This window comes from Nansenia antarctica, assembly GCF_963989245.1.
Source record: "Nansenia antarctica genome assembly, chromosome: 1".
In the NCBI taxonomy this organism is placed as follows: Eukaryota; Metazoa; Chordata; class Actinopteri; order Argentiniformes; family Microstomatidae; genus Nansenia; species Nansenia antarctica.
This window is the reverse complement of record NC_137674.1, coordinates 61,065,470-61,080,469: the sequence shown is the minus strand read 5'-3', so window position 1 is coordinate 61,080,469 and position 15,000 is coordinate 61,065,470. Positions and strand designations below refer to the sequence as shown.

Below are 15,000 nucleotides of genomic sequence, written 5' to 3'. Positions count from 1 at the left end.
ACACACACGCACGCACGCACACACACACACACACACACACACACACACACACACACACACACACACACACACACACACACACACACACACACACTCAGTGGCTGTGTATGATCTCAAGACTGTCTGGTAAACAGGCAGGCTAAAATGTCTTTCTGGGATCCAATCATTAGAGAGAGAAAGAGAAAGAGAGAGAGTGAGAGAGAGAGATAGAGAGAGAGAGAGAGAGAGAGAGAGAGAGAGAGAGAGAGAGAGAGAGAGAGAGAGAGAGAGAGAGAGAGAGGGGGGGGGGGATAAATCATTGTATACAATAACTTATTTACTGATACTTACAGTGTCTCTGTGCTTGCAGGAAATATGGGAATGACATCAATGTCAAAGCAGGAGATTGTGTAGGTCCTCCACTCTGAGCATTCGCAAACAGTAGGGCAGGATTCCGATTCCCCCAAGGTATTGACAGGTAACATTACGAGAGTAAATAGTGCACATGTTATCACTTGCATGCTGTGTCGCTCGTTCTCAGTTGTGACACTTTTTTTTCTGTGCAATTCAGTGAGATCAATATTCCCTGATGCGCCTTGCGGAGTGAGAGTATGCGAGCCGTTCTTCTCACCTGTCCCTGCTGCAAATTGAAGTGGAAGTATTTTACTTTGTTTGTGATAAATTTCAGCACATGAGCTCCTAGCAGTGCAATTACACGGACAGCTTTCTTATTGGCCGTGGTCGCTCCGTCTGAGGGCTGAGCGGGGGATGCTTTGGGACTCTGCGGTGTGGAGGTGGTCTTGCTTAAGGAATGGGTTTACAATGTAGACTTCTGAGACACTCTTGTGTTAGACAAGAGAACTGAATATTTTGGCTTCTCTGTACCAATTAGTTTTTGTCTGTCGGCTATACTATGAGGTTGGATCCTAAATGGGCTATTTTGTAACAATGAGCCAATATATATATATATAGACATAGTATTGGTAATTATGTGAATATTAAGGTGTTATCATTAAAAGCTTATACAATTAGAATGATTATAACCTTCATCAGAATGATTGTCATTGATCTTCATTGAACAAAGATACCTGGACTAGGTTACATAAAGTCAAGAAATAAAGTCAAACTCTGTCTTGCTACAGTCAATACATCTATTTTTATTTTATTTTATTTTGTATTCTATTATTTTATTCTATTGTCATGTCACTTTATTTTGTTGTTGTTGTTTGTGATGTGAGCTTCTGTAATGCCTTCATTTCATTTCGATCAATAAAGTACCTATCTCATCTATCTTGACCGTTTTTCTCTCTTATCGAAAGAGCGGTAGTAAGAGCGGCAGTAATGCATTATCATCAGCATCCCATCCCAAAACGGGCTAACGTTTTTGGACAATGTAGTTCTCAAATGTTTAACTCAAACCTGATTCCATTACTACCCTAACTTTAAAAACTACAACTCCCTACCTCATTTCAAACCGCTCAGTGTTTGTTGTCTTCCTGTTTCAAGGCGGCCAGTTCAAGTTGCCATAGCAGGGAGATGCTGCCTCGCCTCTCCTGAGATGTCACCCACTAAAGTGGCCTGTTAACGGTCTCCATGTTACTAAATCATACTGGTAAGTATAGTGAATATATTGAATGTGTGTTCACCTAGGTTAACGGTTGTTTCAAATAAGTCGTTAGATTTTTCATTGGATTATCAAGCCTTCCTCCCTGACCTGTTGTTGCTGGTTAGCGAGCTAGCTAATGTTACGAGCAGCTAACGGTTCTAGGTGTGTACACTGGGAGAAAGCCTAACTAGTGATGGTGTCTTGCTGTCTTGCTAACTACGATTTGTTTACACGGATATCAAGGCACGCGCAAACAACTGCAACGAAGATGAGACCCTGTCTCGTTAATCTGTTTGAATTAGCTAGCTAGCCACTAATCACTGATTAGTAATCTCAGCAGTATTTTCTTCAAAGGCTGTCGCTGTCCAAAACAATGGAGTCTTCCAGCGAGTCAGACACTTATGACAGGAGGGGGCTCAGATCACGGGGACGGGATGCCCAACCCAGACCCAGACGAGACCGAGCACCCAGTGCAGATGCTGTCATCTCAGAGAAGATCAATACCTTGGCAAACACCTTACATGTAGGCTAATCTTACTCATCTCTCCCCTCTCCCTTTCTTGCCACAATCTTGCGACTGTCAACAGCTGATAATGAAGCAGTGAAGTTGTTCCAAGCATGTCGGTTGTTCCAAAACCTTCCTAATGATGATAGTCATTTTCCCTTCAAGGACACCAGTAGAAACTTGAACAAAGTGGATCGGATGCTGGGCCAATACCGGGAGAATAACGAGGACCAGTCTGAAGCCATGGCAACAGTGAGTCGTTTTGTCGTTGCCAGATCTCAGATGAGGGTCATGTGCTTTTGAAACGAATGCAGTGTGATATACTCCCTTCTCTCCCCCCTCTCTCTCTCATAGCTGAGGGAGAACCTGGAGGAGTCTATTCACCAGATCCAGACCCAGAGGTCTCGGAGGTCCACTGGGGCCCGGAGTGCCTCTGCCTCCACCCTGCACACCAGTGACCTGGAGGGGGGCTCTGCCTCAGGTGAGACCTTGGGAGGGGTGACGAAACGTCTCAGGGAAGACCTGTGCTGTGTCTCGATAGTCTGCAGTCACCTTCTTCTCCTTGTACCCTTTCCTTCATCTGCTCTGACTTGAAAGAAACAGGACAGGTGAAAGAAAGTCTACTGGTTGGCTTTGGACATAGTGCTTTCACAGTCAAGTTGAACAGATCAGTGCGGATGAAGTAAAGGACCCAAGGACAGGAAGTCTTATTATTAGAGAATATTAGACTAATATTATTATTATTATGATTATTATGCACCCCCATGGAGCGAAACAATAAGCAGGCAACACTACACATCCACCCCCTCAGTCAGCAGATGAAGCAACCAGGGTCAAGTGGTGACGTCTCATTCACTCAGACTGTATCTGTGTGTGTTTGTACAGAGGGTCAGCGCTTCTACCCCACGTCTCCCCTGAAGGAATATGGAAGCTCTGAGTCGGCTGGAGGAAGGAGGAGGTCCCGCTCAGCCACAGTGCGCTTCAGGGACTGTAGCCAGCCAGGCGAGGATGTAAGGCACTAAGACCTCCTGTCGAAGCCCTGTCTCCAGAACTCACCACTGTAGTGCAGTTAGAGACTAAAGCCACCAGAGGGTGCACTGACAATATAACATGTACACTGAACAAAAATATAAACGCAACACTAGTTGAAATCAAAGACCGAAGACTTTTTCTATGTACACAAAAGGCCTATTTCTCTCAAATTGTGTTCACAAATTTGTTTAAATCTGTGTCAGTGAGCACTTCTCCTTTGCCGAGATAATCCATCCACCTGACAGGTGTGGCATATCCAGATGCTGATTAGACAGCATGATTATTGCACAGATGTGCCTTAGGCTGGTCACAATAAAAGGCCTCTCTAAAATGTGCAGTTTTATCACACAGCAGAATGCCACAGATGTCGCAAATTTTGAGGGAGCGTGCAATTTAAGACAGATTAAATTATAATAAGATGCAGATTTAAACACATTTGTGAACACAATTTGAGAGAAATAGGCCTTTTGTGTACATAGAAAAAGTCTTAGGTCTTTGATTTGCAAAAACAAAAGTTCAGTGTATATGTATGAATGTAAGCAGTATGATAATAGTTCCACCTAGTTAGTTTGTGTGCTAGATGGGAGTTTCTGACCTCCCCTATCCACTTTCTCTCAGATTTGCAAGGAGTGTTTGAGGAAATAGGAACTAGGTCATGACTTCATACTGGTGATACCCTGTGACATACTGTAGTCTGCATCTCTTGCCTGCCTCTCCAGATCCACGAGCTGCACCAGTCACTCAGAGACATTCGCAGTGACCAGCTCCGTCTAGGGGATGACATGGACAGAGAGGTCCTCAGGAGGAACAGGTAGTCAAAAAACCTCAGTCAAGCCACGGGCCTACACTAGTCCATTGTATCTGTCAGTGCCGGATTGAGCCAGTGGTTTCCCTGTAGGAGTCATCCGAGGGTCTGTATGTGTCTGTTTTAAATAGTTTTTTACGGACGGAAACGTCTTGAACAAATTTGGAACGTTTCACAGTCCGTCCGTCCGTTTAGCCAATGAGAAACATGGATGCTTTGATGAGTTGCTAGGTTGTGTAGTTGAGTTGCTAGCCCATCTGAAATTTCACGACCGAAATTCAACGGATCAGATACTGGCATCATTCATATCATCATCAACGTTCCCGACTTGTGTGTCCAGGCCTCAGACTACCTTACTGGGGTAGCCTGATATCCTACACAGCCTTTGACATGTTTTCCAATGGGACATGGGTCTATGCTGTATGCCCTCATTTTCTTTTTCCTTTTCATTTTGCTTAATAGTTCCTGCTGTTTTGGGGGGGGTTTTCTTTAAAGGTCTGATATTGACACCAGACGAGCATTGGAGCACATGGCCGCTTCCCAGAGACAGGACTTGGTAAGTAAAGGCCAATGCACACGGCGTGCGATGCAATTTTGTTGCACCGCAGAATTCCATTTTCAACTCACACCATTGAAGTCTATGAGAAAATCATTAAAAAATCGCATCCCAATGCACACGGCGTGCGAGATTTTGTTGCACCTCAACATTCCATTCTCAATTGTTACGTAAGTCGGACCAGGCAGGCTGATTACATAGGCTCTACCAATATTGCTTGCCTTGCTTCCACAATTTCTACAAGATACAACTGGACATATTGTGATAAAATATGTGGGTCCCCTGATTTAGGGGTATTGGTAAAATGTCAGGAGAGGGAGCGCACAAAACACACAGCCAGAAAGGTTGTATTATAAAAGCCACTTTATTATTATGGGCGATGATCAGGCAGACATAGATTCGGAGGACGGAGACAGTCCAACATCTAGCTATTCGCCCTAGGACTCAACTTCCACAACTGATCATGCATCTCAATTAATCATCATAAATATACAGTAGTACAAATTCATCTCATTCAAATAATCATAGACCTATAAATAAGACAAACATTGGACATATTGGCTGAATAGTAAATAATTAAAAGGGCACGTAACTCGCCGGGTATTTGAGACCCCCCCGTGGGGTCTGAGCGGTGCACTGCCAACCGATGAGGCTCAATATGTAAGTCCGTCTGGCTGACGATTGTTCCTGCGTTCACGCTACAATATTGTGCCTACATGCTCGATTGTTATTATTATGTAATATGATGCATAAGACTAAACATAATTTTATAATTTTAAAGATTATACATAACGTATATACAATGTGTTAACAGCACAGCGATGCTGTGGAATGGTTTTTCCGTCTGACATCTCAGTGGCCCCTTAACACGCCTAACAAACATTGCCAAAATGTAGGGAGAACGTTATACTCAGGGGTGCACATAACTTTTTGGGGCCAGTGCTCAGAGGAGCACCTAGGGATGCTGCTTGGTGCTCCCCGAGCTCGCGAGTCACGACCCGTCCCACAGGATGGATAAAAAAGGGATACATGGATAACTTATATTAGCAAAACGACATTTATTCATAAATAAAGATGAACGAACAAATGATTGTGTGCAAAACAAAAGAAACAAATGCAAAATCAAATGACTGCTCTTTAAGCATGAAAGTCTGTCAGACTCCTTTAAACACAATGAAATCAACTGACATCTCTTTAAGCACTAACTGAATGTCTGTTCTTTAAACACAATGAAATCAACTGACATCTCTTTAAGCACTGCTCTGTTCTGTAAACACTGAAATCAACTTTTCAACAAAAAGTTACAGCCTAAGCATTTATTTATGCTACAAGCTTAATCATCATCATCACTGCTCTCTTGACTGCTGTAAGTTATCACTGTCCTCAATTTCAACCATGGTAGAGGATGTTGTAGGCTATCACTTTAAATAGCTCATTATTTTGATTGTGCAACAAAGTCTTTATTTTTTTTCTAATATAATTCCCAACCATATTCCCTGGGTCAGGGGTCTAGGTGCGATAATGAAGCTGTAAAACAAACGTCTGAACGTTTGAAAGCTTCAGAGAAAAGAAACGTGAAGTTCCTTGGTGTTGTTTTTCCTTTTAGCGACGAGTCGTTCGGGACTGAATTGTCACGTGTCGGCGTGATAACCGTGCGATACGCGATACGCGGAATGAAAGTACAAGTTACGATACTTTCCGAATGTTTTCGTGAGGGGAGTCGCCGTGGTCGTTGTGATGGCGTTACGGGGCTTGCAATGATGCAGCAGTCAGCAGTCAGCAGGTGGATTTTGAGGAAGTAAATTCCTCTCCCAGCGCTCCCAGCTGTTGGTGCGCAAGAGCGCGTTCATGCCGCTGATCTTCCGCGCAGCATGCATTTTGGCGACGCATGCGCACTGGCGCACCAGTTATGTGCACCCCTGGTTATACTGACCATTATTAAAGGGATGGTTCACTATGTTGACACTTGTTTTTATAAAAATCTCTCTAAAAATGTCTTAAATGTACTAAATATTTAAAATGTATGCCATTTGAGTGCAATAATAATAGTTCAAACTATTTATGAAATAGCCTTGTAGGGTCCCTCATCTGAATAGAAATCAATAACACAGTCTGTAGGTCAAAACAATACAGTGTGTAAATGATTGCTATTCAGCAAGTCAAAGTGAAGACTATTTCAAACAGGTCTTATCTTCTTATCATCTTATCAGGTCTTATCGTTTTTCATTGTTAATCAATTATTGAAACTAGATCTAATTATTGAAGCTAGATCTAATTATTGAAGCTAGATCACTGCAATACATTCACGTAGATTACATTACGTCGTGAACACCCCTGGTACATTCGTAGAGAGACGTCTGAGTGAGAGCTGCACGCTAACATTAGTTATCTGAGGTAGCTAGCTACTTAGCTAGTCTGAGAGAGAGCTGCACGCTAACATTAGTTATCTGAAGTAGCTACTTAGCTAACTTACCAGAGCATCCAATAGCAAGAGATATTGCTCTCCATGATTGGTCTCTTTTATTTGTGTCCTTATACCTCTCATAGCTGGGGTCGTATAGCTCCCTATGGCACTGAATAAACGTGATGAGCTTTTCGTCATCCATTTTAGAGTAGAGTAATATAAATGTTGGGTTGCCAGATGTCCGGTTTTCAGTGGACAGTGTCTATACAACATGTGTATAATTTGGCTGGTCATTCAGTCGTGCTAGATTAGAAATCTGGCAACCCCGTGCAGCCAAAAACTATATTGTAGATGAGTAAACTAATATAATATATATATATATATATATATATATTATAAGTATAAATAACGTTACTTGTTCAAAGATTTACGATAGCCTTCAACCTTCAGCACGTCATAGAAACACACAGTCAAGAAACAAAATATGTTTACATGTCTCTGATTCCTTTTCTGTTTCACCCTATCCTGCCTTGCAAAGTCACACATTGTTTTGGAGAGTTAAAAATATGTTTTAAAATAGGTCATTGATGTCGTCATGCAATTAGCGAAAAGGCGAGAAATTTCTAATGACAGCTGTGCCACGGATTAGTGAATGATGTGCCTGGCACACTGAAAAGAAGATGAGGTTTACCAAATGGCATCCATTATCCGTTGTGTCCAGTATGTATTTGAAATATATGATATGAAAATGAAATGATAATGTTGTACATCATAAACCCTTCATGTACCGTAGGTGTATGTACTATATCAGACCTTTTGGGTCAGACCTTCAGCCTTTAACTTCTTTCAAAAAAGGAGACAGTCAAAAATGTATGCTCCAGTCTCTCTCCCCGTTATGAGTGACTCAATTAATTTAGATAGACCAGTTGAAGTTTTCCCAATTGTCCCATTGTGATGCAATAATCCGTCGCACCACAAACTTTTACAACATTTGCAAAATTTGACAGTGCGACAAAACTCGCACGCCGTGTGCTTTGTCCCATTCAAAATGAATGGAATCGAATTTTCGCCGTGCGATTAAAATCGGGGCCGTGTGCGTTGGGATGCGATTTTCTCATAGACTTCCATTCAAACTTCAAAATCGAATGTTGCCGTGCAACAGAAATTGCACGCCGTGTGCATTGGCCTTAAGGAACATTAACTGACTTCTGGTGCTCTGCCAACATCATTATATGATCGGGATTAATCAAACTGTAGCTGTACTCTCTCTCTAGGGTAGAGGATTGTTTGGATTGTTTGTGTTAATACCAAAGTCTGGTGCAAATTTCACTTGAATAGGCTCATTGGAAATACATTTACTGGACAAAATGTTGATGTGATCAATACTTATTTCCCCCACTGTACATGTCTCAGCTAAGTGGCCCCCCATCCCCTCCACTCCACTCCCCTCCCCTCCCCTCCCCTCCCCTCCCCTCCCTCCAGGTGTCCTCTCGCGTGGAGAAGCGGCTGCAGGAGATGGAGAGGGAGATGCGCTCTGAGCGACCGAGCGTGGCGGAGAGGCAGACAGAACAGCCGGGGAACATGTCAGAAGAACTGCAGGAGGTGATCCTCCTTCATCCTCTCCCCTGCCATCAGTGTCACTTCCCTCTATCCCCACCCTCCCTCCTGGGGCTCTCATCCTTCCATTTCTCTCACTACGCCTTAATCAGTACCAACCCTCCTCTGACCCTGCCTGTTGTCACTCCAACCTTGCCTTTTCCCTACTACTATAGTATCTCTGTCACATAGAATAAAAGAAGGTGTCACTTTTAGTCAAGTTCTGACTAATCTCAGCAGTTTTTGAGATTCAGCCACATGGGGGCAGTGTTTAGCTGCTTCTCAACTCTTAACCAGAGTCTCTCTCTCTCTCTCTCTCTCTCTCTCTCTCTCTCTCTCTCTCTCTCTCTCTCTCTCTCTCTCTCTCTCTCTCTCTCTCTCTCTCTCTCTCTTTGTTTCTCCTCTGTGAACAGCGATGAACAGAGCTGTTTCATTTGCATCTGTATCCACCGCAGTGCTCTAATGAGAAGCCAGCAGGCCCCGGGGCTATGGGAAATAATGTATTTGTTTCGAAATGAAGAGTAAATAAATGAGAGGAGGAAATGAAGAGGAAAATAATCGCTTTTTACTACTAAAGAGCGGGGGCAAGGGAGAGGTCTGTGCATTTTTATCACACACCAGTGGGCCTACTTGTGATGTGAATGGGCAATGTATGAGTCATTCATTGGGGTGGAAGTTCTCCCCCCCCCCTTCTCTCTCTCTCTCTCTCTCTCTTTCTCTCTCTCTGTACCAGGCAGACAAGGCAGGCTGTGATGATACATCACTAAGCCCTGTCGACACACTGAGTGAGTGGGATGGGATGTTAAGCCCTGTTACAAATCCAAATCCACCTGTGCGAGAGGAGATGGATGGAAGCTACTCAGCACCACTCATAATTCTGCCCTCACTTTTTCTTTTTTTTCCTTTTTGCGCTCATCAACTCCTAAGGATGGAACATTTATGCTGATGAAGTGTTTTAGGATATGATACTTCCGTAGTACAGTGCTGCTTGCTTTGGTATAATACTCGCTCATTACTCTCTCTGGTGTGTGTGTGTCCCATACTGTAGGCTCTGAGGAGACGCGAGGCCCAGGCAGTTGAAAGTGACGAAGCCATCAAGAACAGACTGATGAGAACAGAGAATGAGAAGACCAAGGTCTGAGAGAGAGAGAGAGAGAGTGTGTTCCTTTGAGTTATAACCAGGATTACAAATATTAGGTTAGGTTAGATCACGCCTTATTATTGGCTGTGTACTATAAGTGTCTGGGTCTGGATGTGATAAGTCATGTGATCTGCCCAGATGGAGCTGGAGCGAGCCAGGAGACAGCTGGACCAATCAGAGGGAGGCAAGGATGCCCTTCTTCAACAGGTACAGTAGACCATGTGCTCCTCCTCTTCCTCCCCTCTATGTGTCCGTCCGTCCGTCCGTCCATAGGGTGAGTAAGGCCTCCTGTGTGCGTGTGTGTGTGCCTGCGTGTGCGTGTGCTGGGAGTTAATTCTGCTTATCGGTCCAATTCTTTATTGATTCCCTTATCGATTGATTCCCTTATCGATCCCTGGTCACACAAAAAGGTTTTCAGCGTCAACGCAGCTGTTTATTATCTCTTGAGTCTCTGAACACAGTGTAGTATGTCTGCCTAATAACATTTGAACATGTTAAAAATGAATTACAATGCTCTTTTCTTAAAAGGATTTAACTTAGAAAACAAATCTAAATCTGACTGATAAAATAAAAAATTCTTCTTTAGAAAAATAGGCATGTGTGCCTAGTAACAATACATTACAAGACTCACATAAAATAAACAATTATTCTTTAGAATTTAGAAGGTATGGATACAACAAGATCATGTGAAGACTGATCTTTATCCTATTAGCAAAGAGGCTACAGTGCAATCAGCAGTATCATTATGCATCTATGCATTTTACTTATTAAAATATTTTCAGTTGTCTCATTAATTGGAAAAGTAACATCATAATATAATTACTAAATTACCATATAATAAACCAAAGGAACATTTACATAGAACTTACTGCAAGATACGAATAACATATGCACGATTCCTTGACCTCACTTGAGACAAAGAAACATGCTAACACATTGGATAGCACTATCTGGCACGGAAGTTGTCTATCATTTAGAATCCATGACGTTGCGTTTCGTTTGACTTTGTTAAATAGATAACATGCTACTTTATCAGCTTTCTCAAACAAAGTTTGCGAATGGATACCAGACGTTGTGGCATAGCTTGAACACTTGAATACTGTCCTTGTTGCGATTAAATAAAACTTTCCACTCTGATACTACACTGCAGAGTTTGTCGCCAGATGCAGCGTTTGCGCATTAGTTTTTGCAACGTGCAACTGTCAGAAAAACATGCCAGCATTGCTAAAAGGAATCGATAACCTTGGAATGCGTACGATTCCGATGGATTGAACAATTTGGAACCGGTTCTCAACTGTGTGAGTGTCAGTCTATGAGAGCAGTCCTCTGTGTCCTTTTGGGAATGTGGGCTTGCTAAGCTAAACTTAGTGTGCATAGAGAGCAACTGTTACTGTGGCCGCCCTCACCCTAAGTGTTACTGAAGTCACTCTGTGGGGCTCTCTCCGCTGCTGGTTCTAACCAGACATCAGCCACACACAATGGACAATATGCAGACCAATATTATGCACCATTGACTATTTCAGATACGATGGATTTTTGCGATCCATTTGTTGTTGATGAGATATTATCCGTGGCGTGTGTATTGGTTAAATGTATTTGTGAATGAGTGTGTTCGCGTGTGTGTGTGTGTCTGACGGTTTATGCTTTCGAATGGCTCCATGTTGCGTCCCTATAGGTAGAGGACATGCGTGTGCGGCTCCTGAGGACAGAGAAGGAGAGGTTGGACCTCCAGAGGGAGATCTCCCAGCTCACTACCCAGCCTCGGGGCCGCCTGGACAGGGAGGAGAGAGGAGAAGGAGGAGGAGGAGGGGGAGGCCTGGGGTCAGGTACTGACTCCTCCTGGCCTGGGGCTACACCAGGGTTTCCGTTAACCGGTAATTAGCGGTCTTTGTCCGGTAAAATTAGTGGAAGTCCGACAAGTTGAAAACTCGTCGGACATAAATGTCCGGTGAAAATAATTCCCTCTAACCATTTTCAGCTGAGCACCAAACACACACACAGAACACTGCCCGAGAGAGAAGGACCCGCCCCCTTTAGTTAGCCTATAGGCTATAGGCTAACTAAAGGGGGCGGGTCCTTCTCTCTCGGGCAGTGTTACACGAGTGTGTGTGTGTGTGTGTGTGTGTGTGTTTGGTGCTCAGCTGAAAATGGTGTCCCGAAGCGAAGCGCTTTAACTTTATCGCACAATAACAAGGATAACAAACAAAACGGACAACATTTACACTAAGATGGAGACAAACTTCAGCGATATGATCTAACAGCCGGTCTTCAGGACGACATACAGACCCGTATGAGCTTACAGGGCTATCCCCTATCTATCTGAGAAAAGGCATAGCCTAGACTGTAACATCGAACGGAAATTAGCCTATACGCATTGCAAGTTAATTTAAAGCCTATTTATTTTCAAAGAGTTTTATTCTATTTTATTTTATCTGATAAAAGGCATATGAACGGAAATTAGGCTAGCCGTGTCACGCCAGAAGCCTACATGCTTGCACTGTTACTGTTCAATAAAATGTTATACATCTAGACATTGTGGTATTTCTTTATATACGTATCCCAGACTGCCTATCAATTGTTTCTCAATAAACAGTTATGTTCTCCCCATTGTCATACTCCCGAGCTAAACGAAATGCCTTCCCAACCAGCGAGACCTGGTTATAGAAATGACGTTGTTTTATTGATTTTAAAAAAAGGGTAAAACTGGAAAGAGAAAATAGTAAACTCACATTAATCCCAAACAATTTAACAAACTTCAGTTAACGTAATGTGGAGTCCGTTCATTGATCGATGCTGTCTGTTCAGTTCCCAGTGAGGCGCCCGTTCAGCGCTGGATTTGACGCATGGCATAGCGCGCATGCGTCAAATCATGTTATATTATTATATATTATATAGCTCGCATCTAATCGTATCGGATGAGAAATAGACATTAAATGGCATATATAGGCCGCTACACAACAGTAATCACCGCGACAAACAGCTATATTAGATTTGAAAAAAAGAAATATGATTTTGAAAAAAATTTTTTTTATTATATTTTAATATGATGACCGGAATATATCACGTTTGTCCGGTAAATCGAATTCTTCCCGGACACGATGTCCGACGGCAAATTTTTCTAACGGAAACCCTGGGCTACACAGTGATGAGGGATTGTCAGACAGCCTGAGCTAGAGTTCTCTGGGTAGTTACTACTGTGTGTGTGCACTTGCGCGTGCGTTGGCTGTCAGAAGGATGCAGAGTGTATGTTTTTTTTAATACATTTTAAGACTGGGGTTTTTGACTGGAGATTTGGCATACTTTTAAAGGGGGGCTGCAAGGGGTGACTGAAACAAGGTTGAGAAACGCTGGGGTAGTGTAATGTGGGCATCATTTAATGGGCAGCCTGTGTTGTCTGACTCCAAGGGTGGTAGTGTATGTTGTGTGACTGTTGTTGTTGTTGTTGTTGTTGTGTAGATCGGTCCGACCTGGAGAGAGAGGTGCAGGAGCTACGTGCTCAGCTGAGCCGGACGTCTGTCCTCAGTGAGGTGGAGGAGCTGAGGAGGACCCTGGAGCGCAAGGAGAGGGAGAAAGTCCAGATCTGCTCTCAGGTCGAGGTGTGTGCGCGTGTGTGTGTTGAAGGATCTCTGTGGAGATCTGTCCGAGAGAGAGCGAGTGTGCGTGCGTTAACTAAATAATAAAGTGAAACCTTCCTTTAAACATGGTATGAAAAACAATGCCTACATTATCAGAAGTTGTCGAGCTACCTTTTTCGTGCCACCCGTCAACACACCAGGGTGATGTCGCGTCAAATGTGTGGCCATTCTCGTTGCACAATAGTACACACCGTAACTTTTTTATCGACCACCCATCTTCCATCATTGTTATAATTGACAGAGAAGCCAAAGTGCTCCCATGCATGGGATTTAAATGACGAGGGAGGCTTTTCGAGTTCTTCTCCGCCGCCAACGTTACTAGCACACGCCATGATACACTTGTGTAGTCAGTAAACAACAGATATTATTTTTCTTTTTGCATTATGAACCTATCATTGCGCTTTAGAGTAAAACAAAGCACGCAACTGTCGCGGCTATCTTTTCATGGCAACTCTACATTGTGATTTACAAGAGATTAACTAATATTATTACTTGGTTACATTTCGCAATTGATCCGCGGTAGACATGTCTGCCAAACTGTTTGGTGTCGATCCGTACACCCCTTGTGGATAGGGTTGGGTACCGTTTGGGTTTTATCCGGTACCGGTACCTAACCGATACTTTCAAAACGGTACCGGTACCAAAACGGTACTTAATTCGGTACTTTTGATTTTTAAAAATGACATATATATATACGGTCGACAACATTAAACAGCTTTTCACTTTTGTATTGCTGAGGCACAATATATATTAGTTAAATATACACTCAAATTAAAATAAATGAAAATAAAACTCCTGAGCCTTGGGGACTCCATTAAGCTGGGGGTGCCTATCGTTGGTACTGATGTCGAATACGAGTACACACTTGTTCGGCAGCCCCTCAAGGACATCAGAATATTCTTAGAAAAGGGATCTAGTGAAGAGGCCTGCATAGCCCCCGGAACCAAGAAGACCAAGAGGAAATATAACTCTGATGAACTGGAGCCCTCCACCTCGTCAAAATCCAAACTCTGTTGCCGCTCAGCTACTACTACTCCCCTCCCCCTCTCTGGTCCATGATGACATGACGATTTTTCAGACACAGTAGTAGGATAAGGATATATCTACATGATATATACATGATCTGACACAGTACCCGAATATCAGGAGATCCCCGATCATGTTGTCCACCTGGCAGAGACGCAGCCACACATCCGCCCTACGTCATCAACAGACGCGTCGAATCCTGGAGTGCACTGTCCAATCAAAGGCTTGCGTTCGTAAACTCGCTCTGAGAGCGTCGCAGCGCACACTGGGCCCGACGTCATAAGGGGAGCAAGTCATTTGATTGGACAGAAGGCATTCCACGAGTGGTGATCAGAATTCCAGAACGAGTTTACGGAACGCACCCATAAGTCGAGCGTCGCGTTATGCCAACCCGCTAGCGGAAGTTGCTATTAGCAACCTTCTCGTTATCCTTCCGTACTCCCTGCTTTCACTGAGTGGAAATTTAACAGGCGATGTGACGTCACGAGTCACCAGTAAAGTACCGAAGTGAGGTACCGAAATCTCCTTTGCGATTCGGTACGGGTACATACCGAATGTAAAGTAACCGGTACCTACCGGTACCGATTTTCGGTACCCAACCCTACTTGTGGATGTGTGTGTGTGTGTGTGTGTGTGTGCGTGTGTGCATGTTTGTGTGTGTATGTGCGTGTGTGCATGTTTGTGTGTGTACCTGCGTGTGTGCATGTTTGTGTGT

General features: G+C 43.4%; 2 protein-coding genes across 2 annotated transcripts in view; one reads left to right on the top strand and one right to left on the bottom strand.

Annotated features, from left to right (window-relative positions):
* tshr (thyroid stimulating hormone receptor) overlaps nt 1–500 on the bottom strand; it is a gene marked incomplete at both ends in the record, with an annotated part of 16,198 nt that extends 15,698 nt beyond the window's left edge. Inside the window, one exon of the mRNA XM_080533788.1 lies at nt 331–500. Within this exon, the coding sequence (XP_080389914.1) occupies nt 331–500 (170 nt within the window). The remainder of the gene's footprint in view (nt 1–330) is intronic.
* Nucleotides 501–1,474: 974 nt separating this feature from the next.
* cep128 (centrosomal protein 128) overlaps nt 1,475–15,000 on the top strand; it is a 30,363-nt gene continuing 16,837 nt past the window's right edge. The window contains exons 1-12 of the mRNA XM_080524622.1: nt 1,475–1,591; nt 1,940–2,108; nt 2,256–2,342; nt 2,445–2,571; nt 2,976–3,100; nt 3,842–3,933; nt 4,423–4,483; nt 8,370–8,489; nt 9,532–9,618; nt 9,763–9,831; nt 11,300–11,450; nt 13,081–13,220. Of these exons, the coding sequence (XP_080380748.1) occupies nt 1,959–2,108; nt 2,256–2,342; nt 2,445–2,571; nt 2,976–3,100; nt 3,842–3,933; nt 4,423–4,483; nt 8,370–8,489; nt 9,532–9,618; nt 9,763–9,831; nt 11,300–11,450; nt 13,081–13,220 (1,209 nt within the window). The 5' untranslated portion in view covers nt 1,475–1,591; nt 1,940–1,958. The remainder of the gene's footprint in view (nt 1,592–1,939; nt 2,109–2,255; nt 2,343–2,444; nt 2,572–2,975; nt 3,101–3,841; nt 3,934–4,422; nt 4,484–8,369; nt 8,490–9,531; nt 9,619–9,762; nt 9,832–11,299; nt 11,451–13,080; nt 13,221–15,000) is intronic.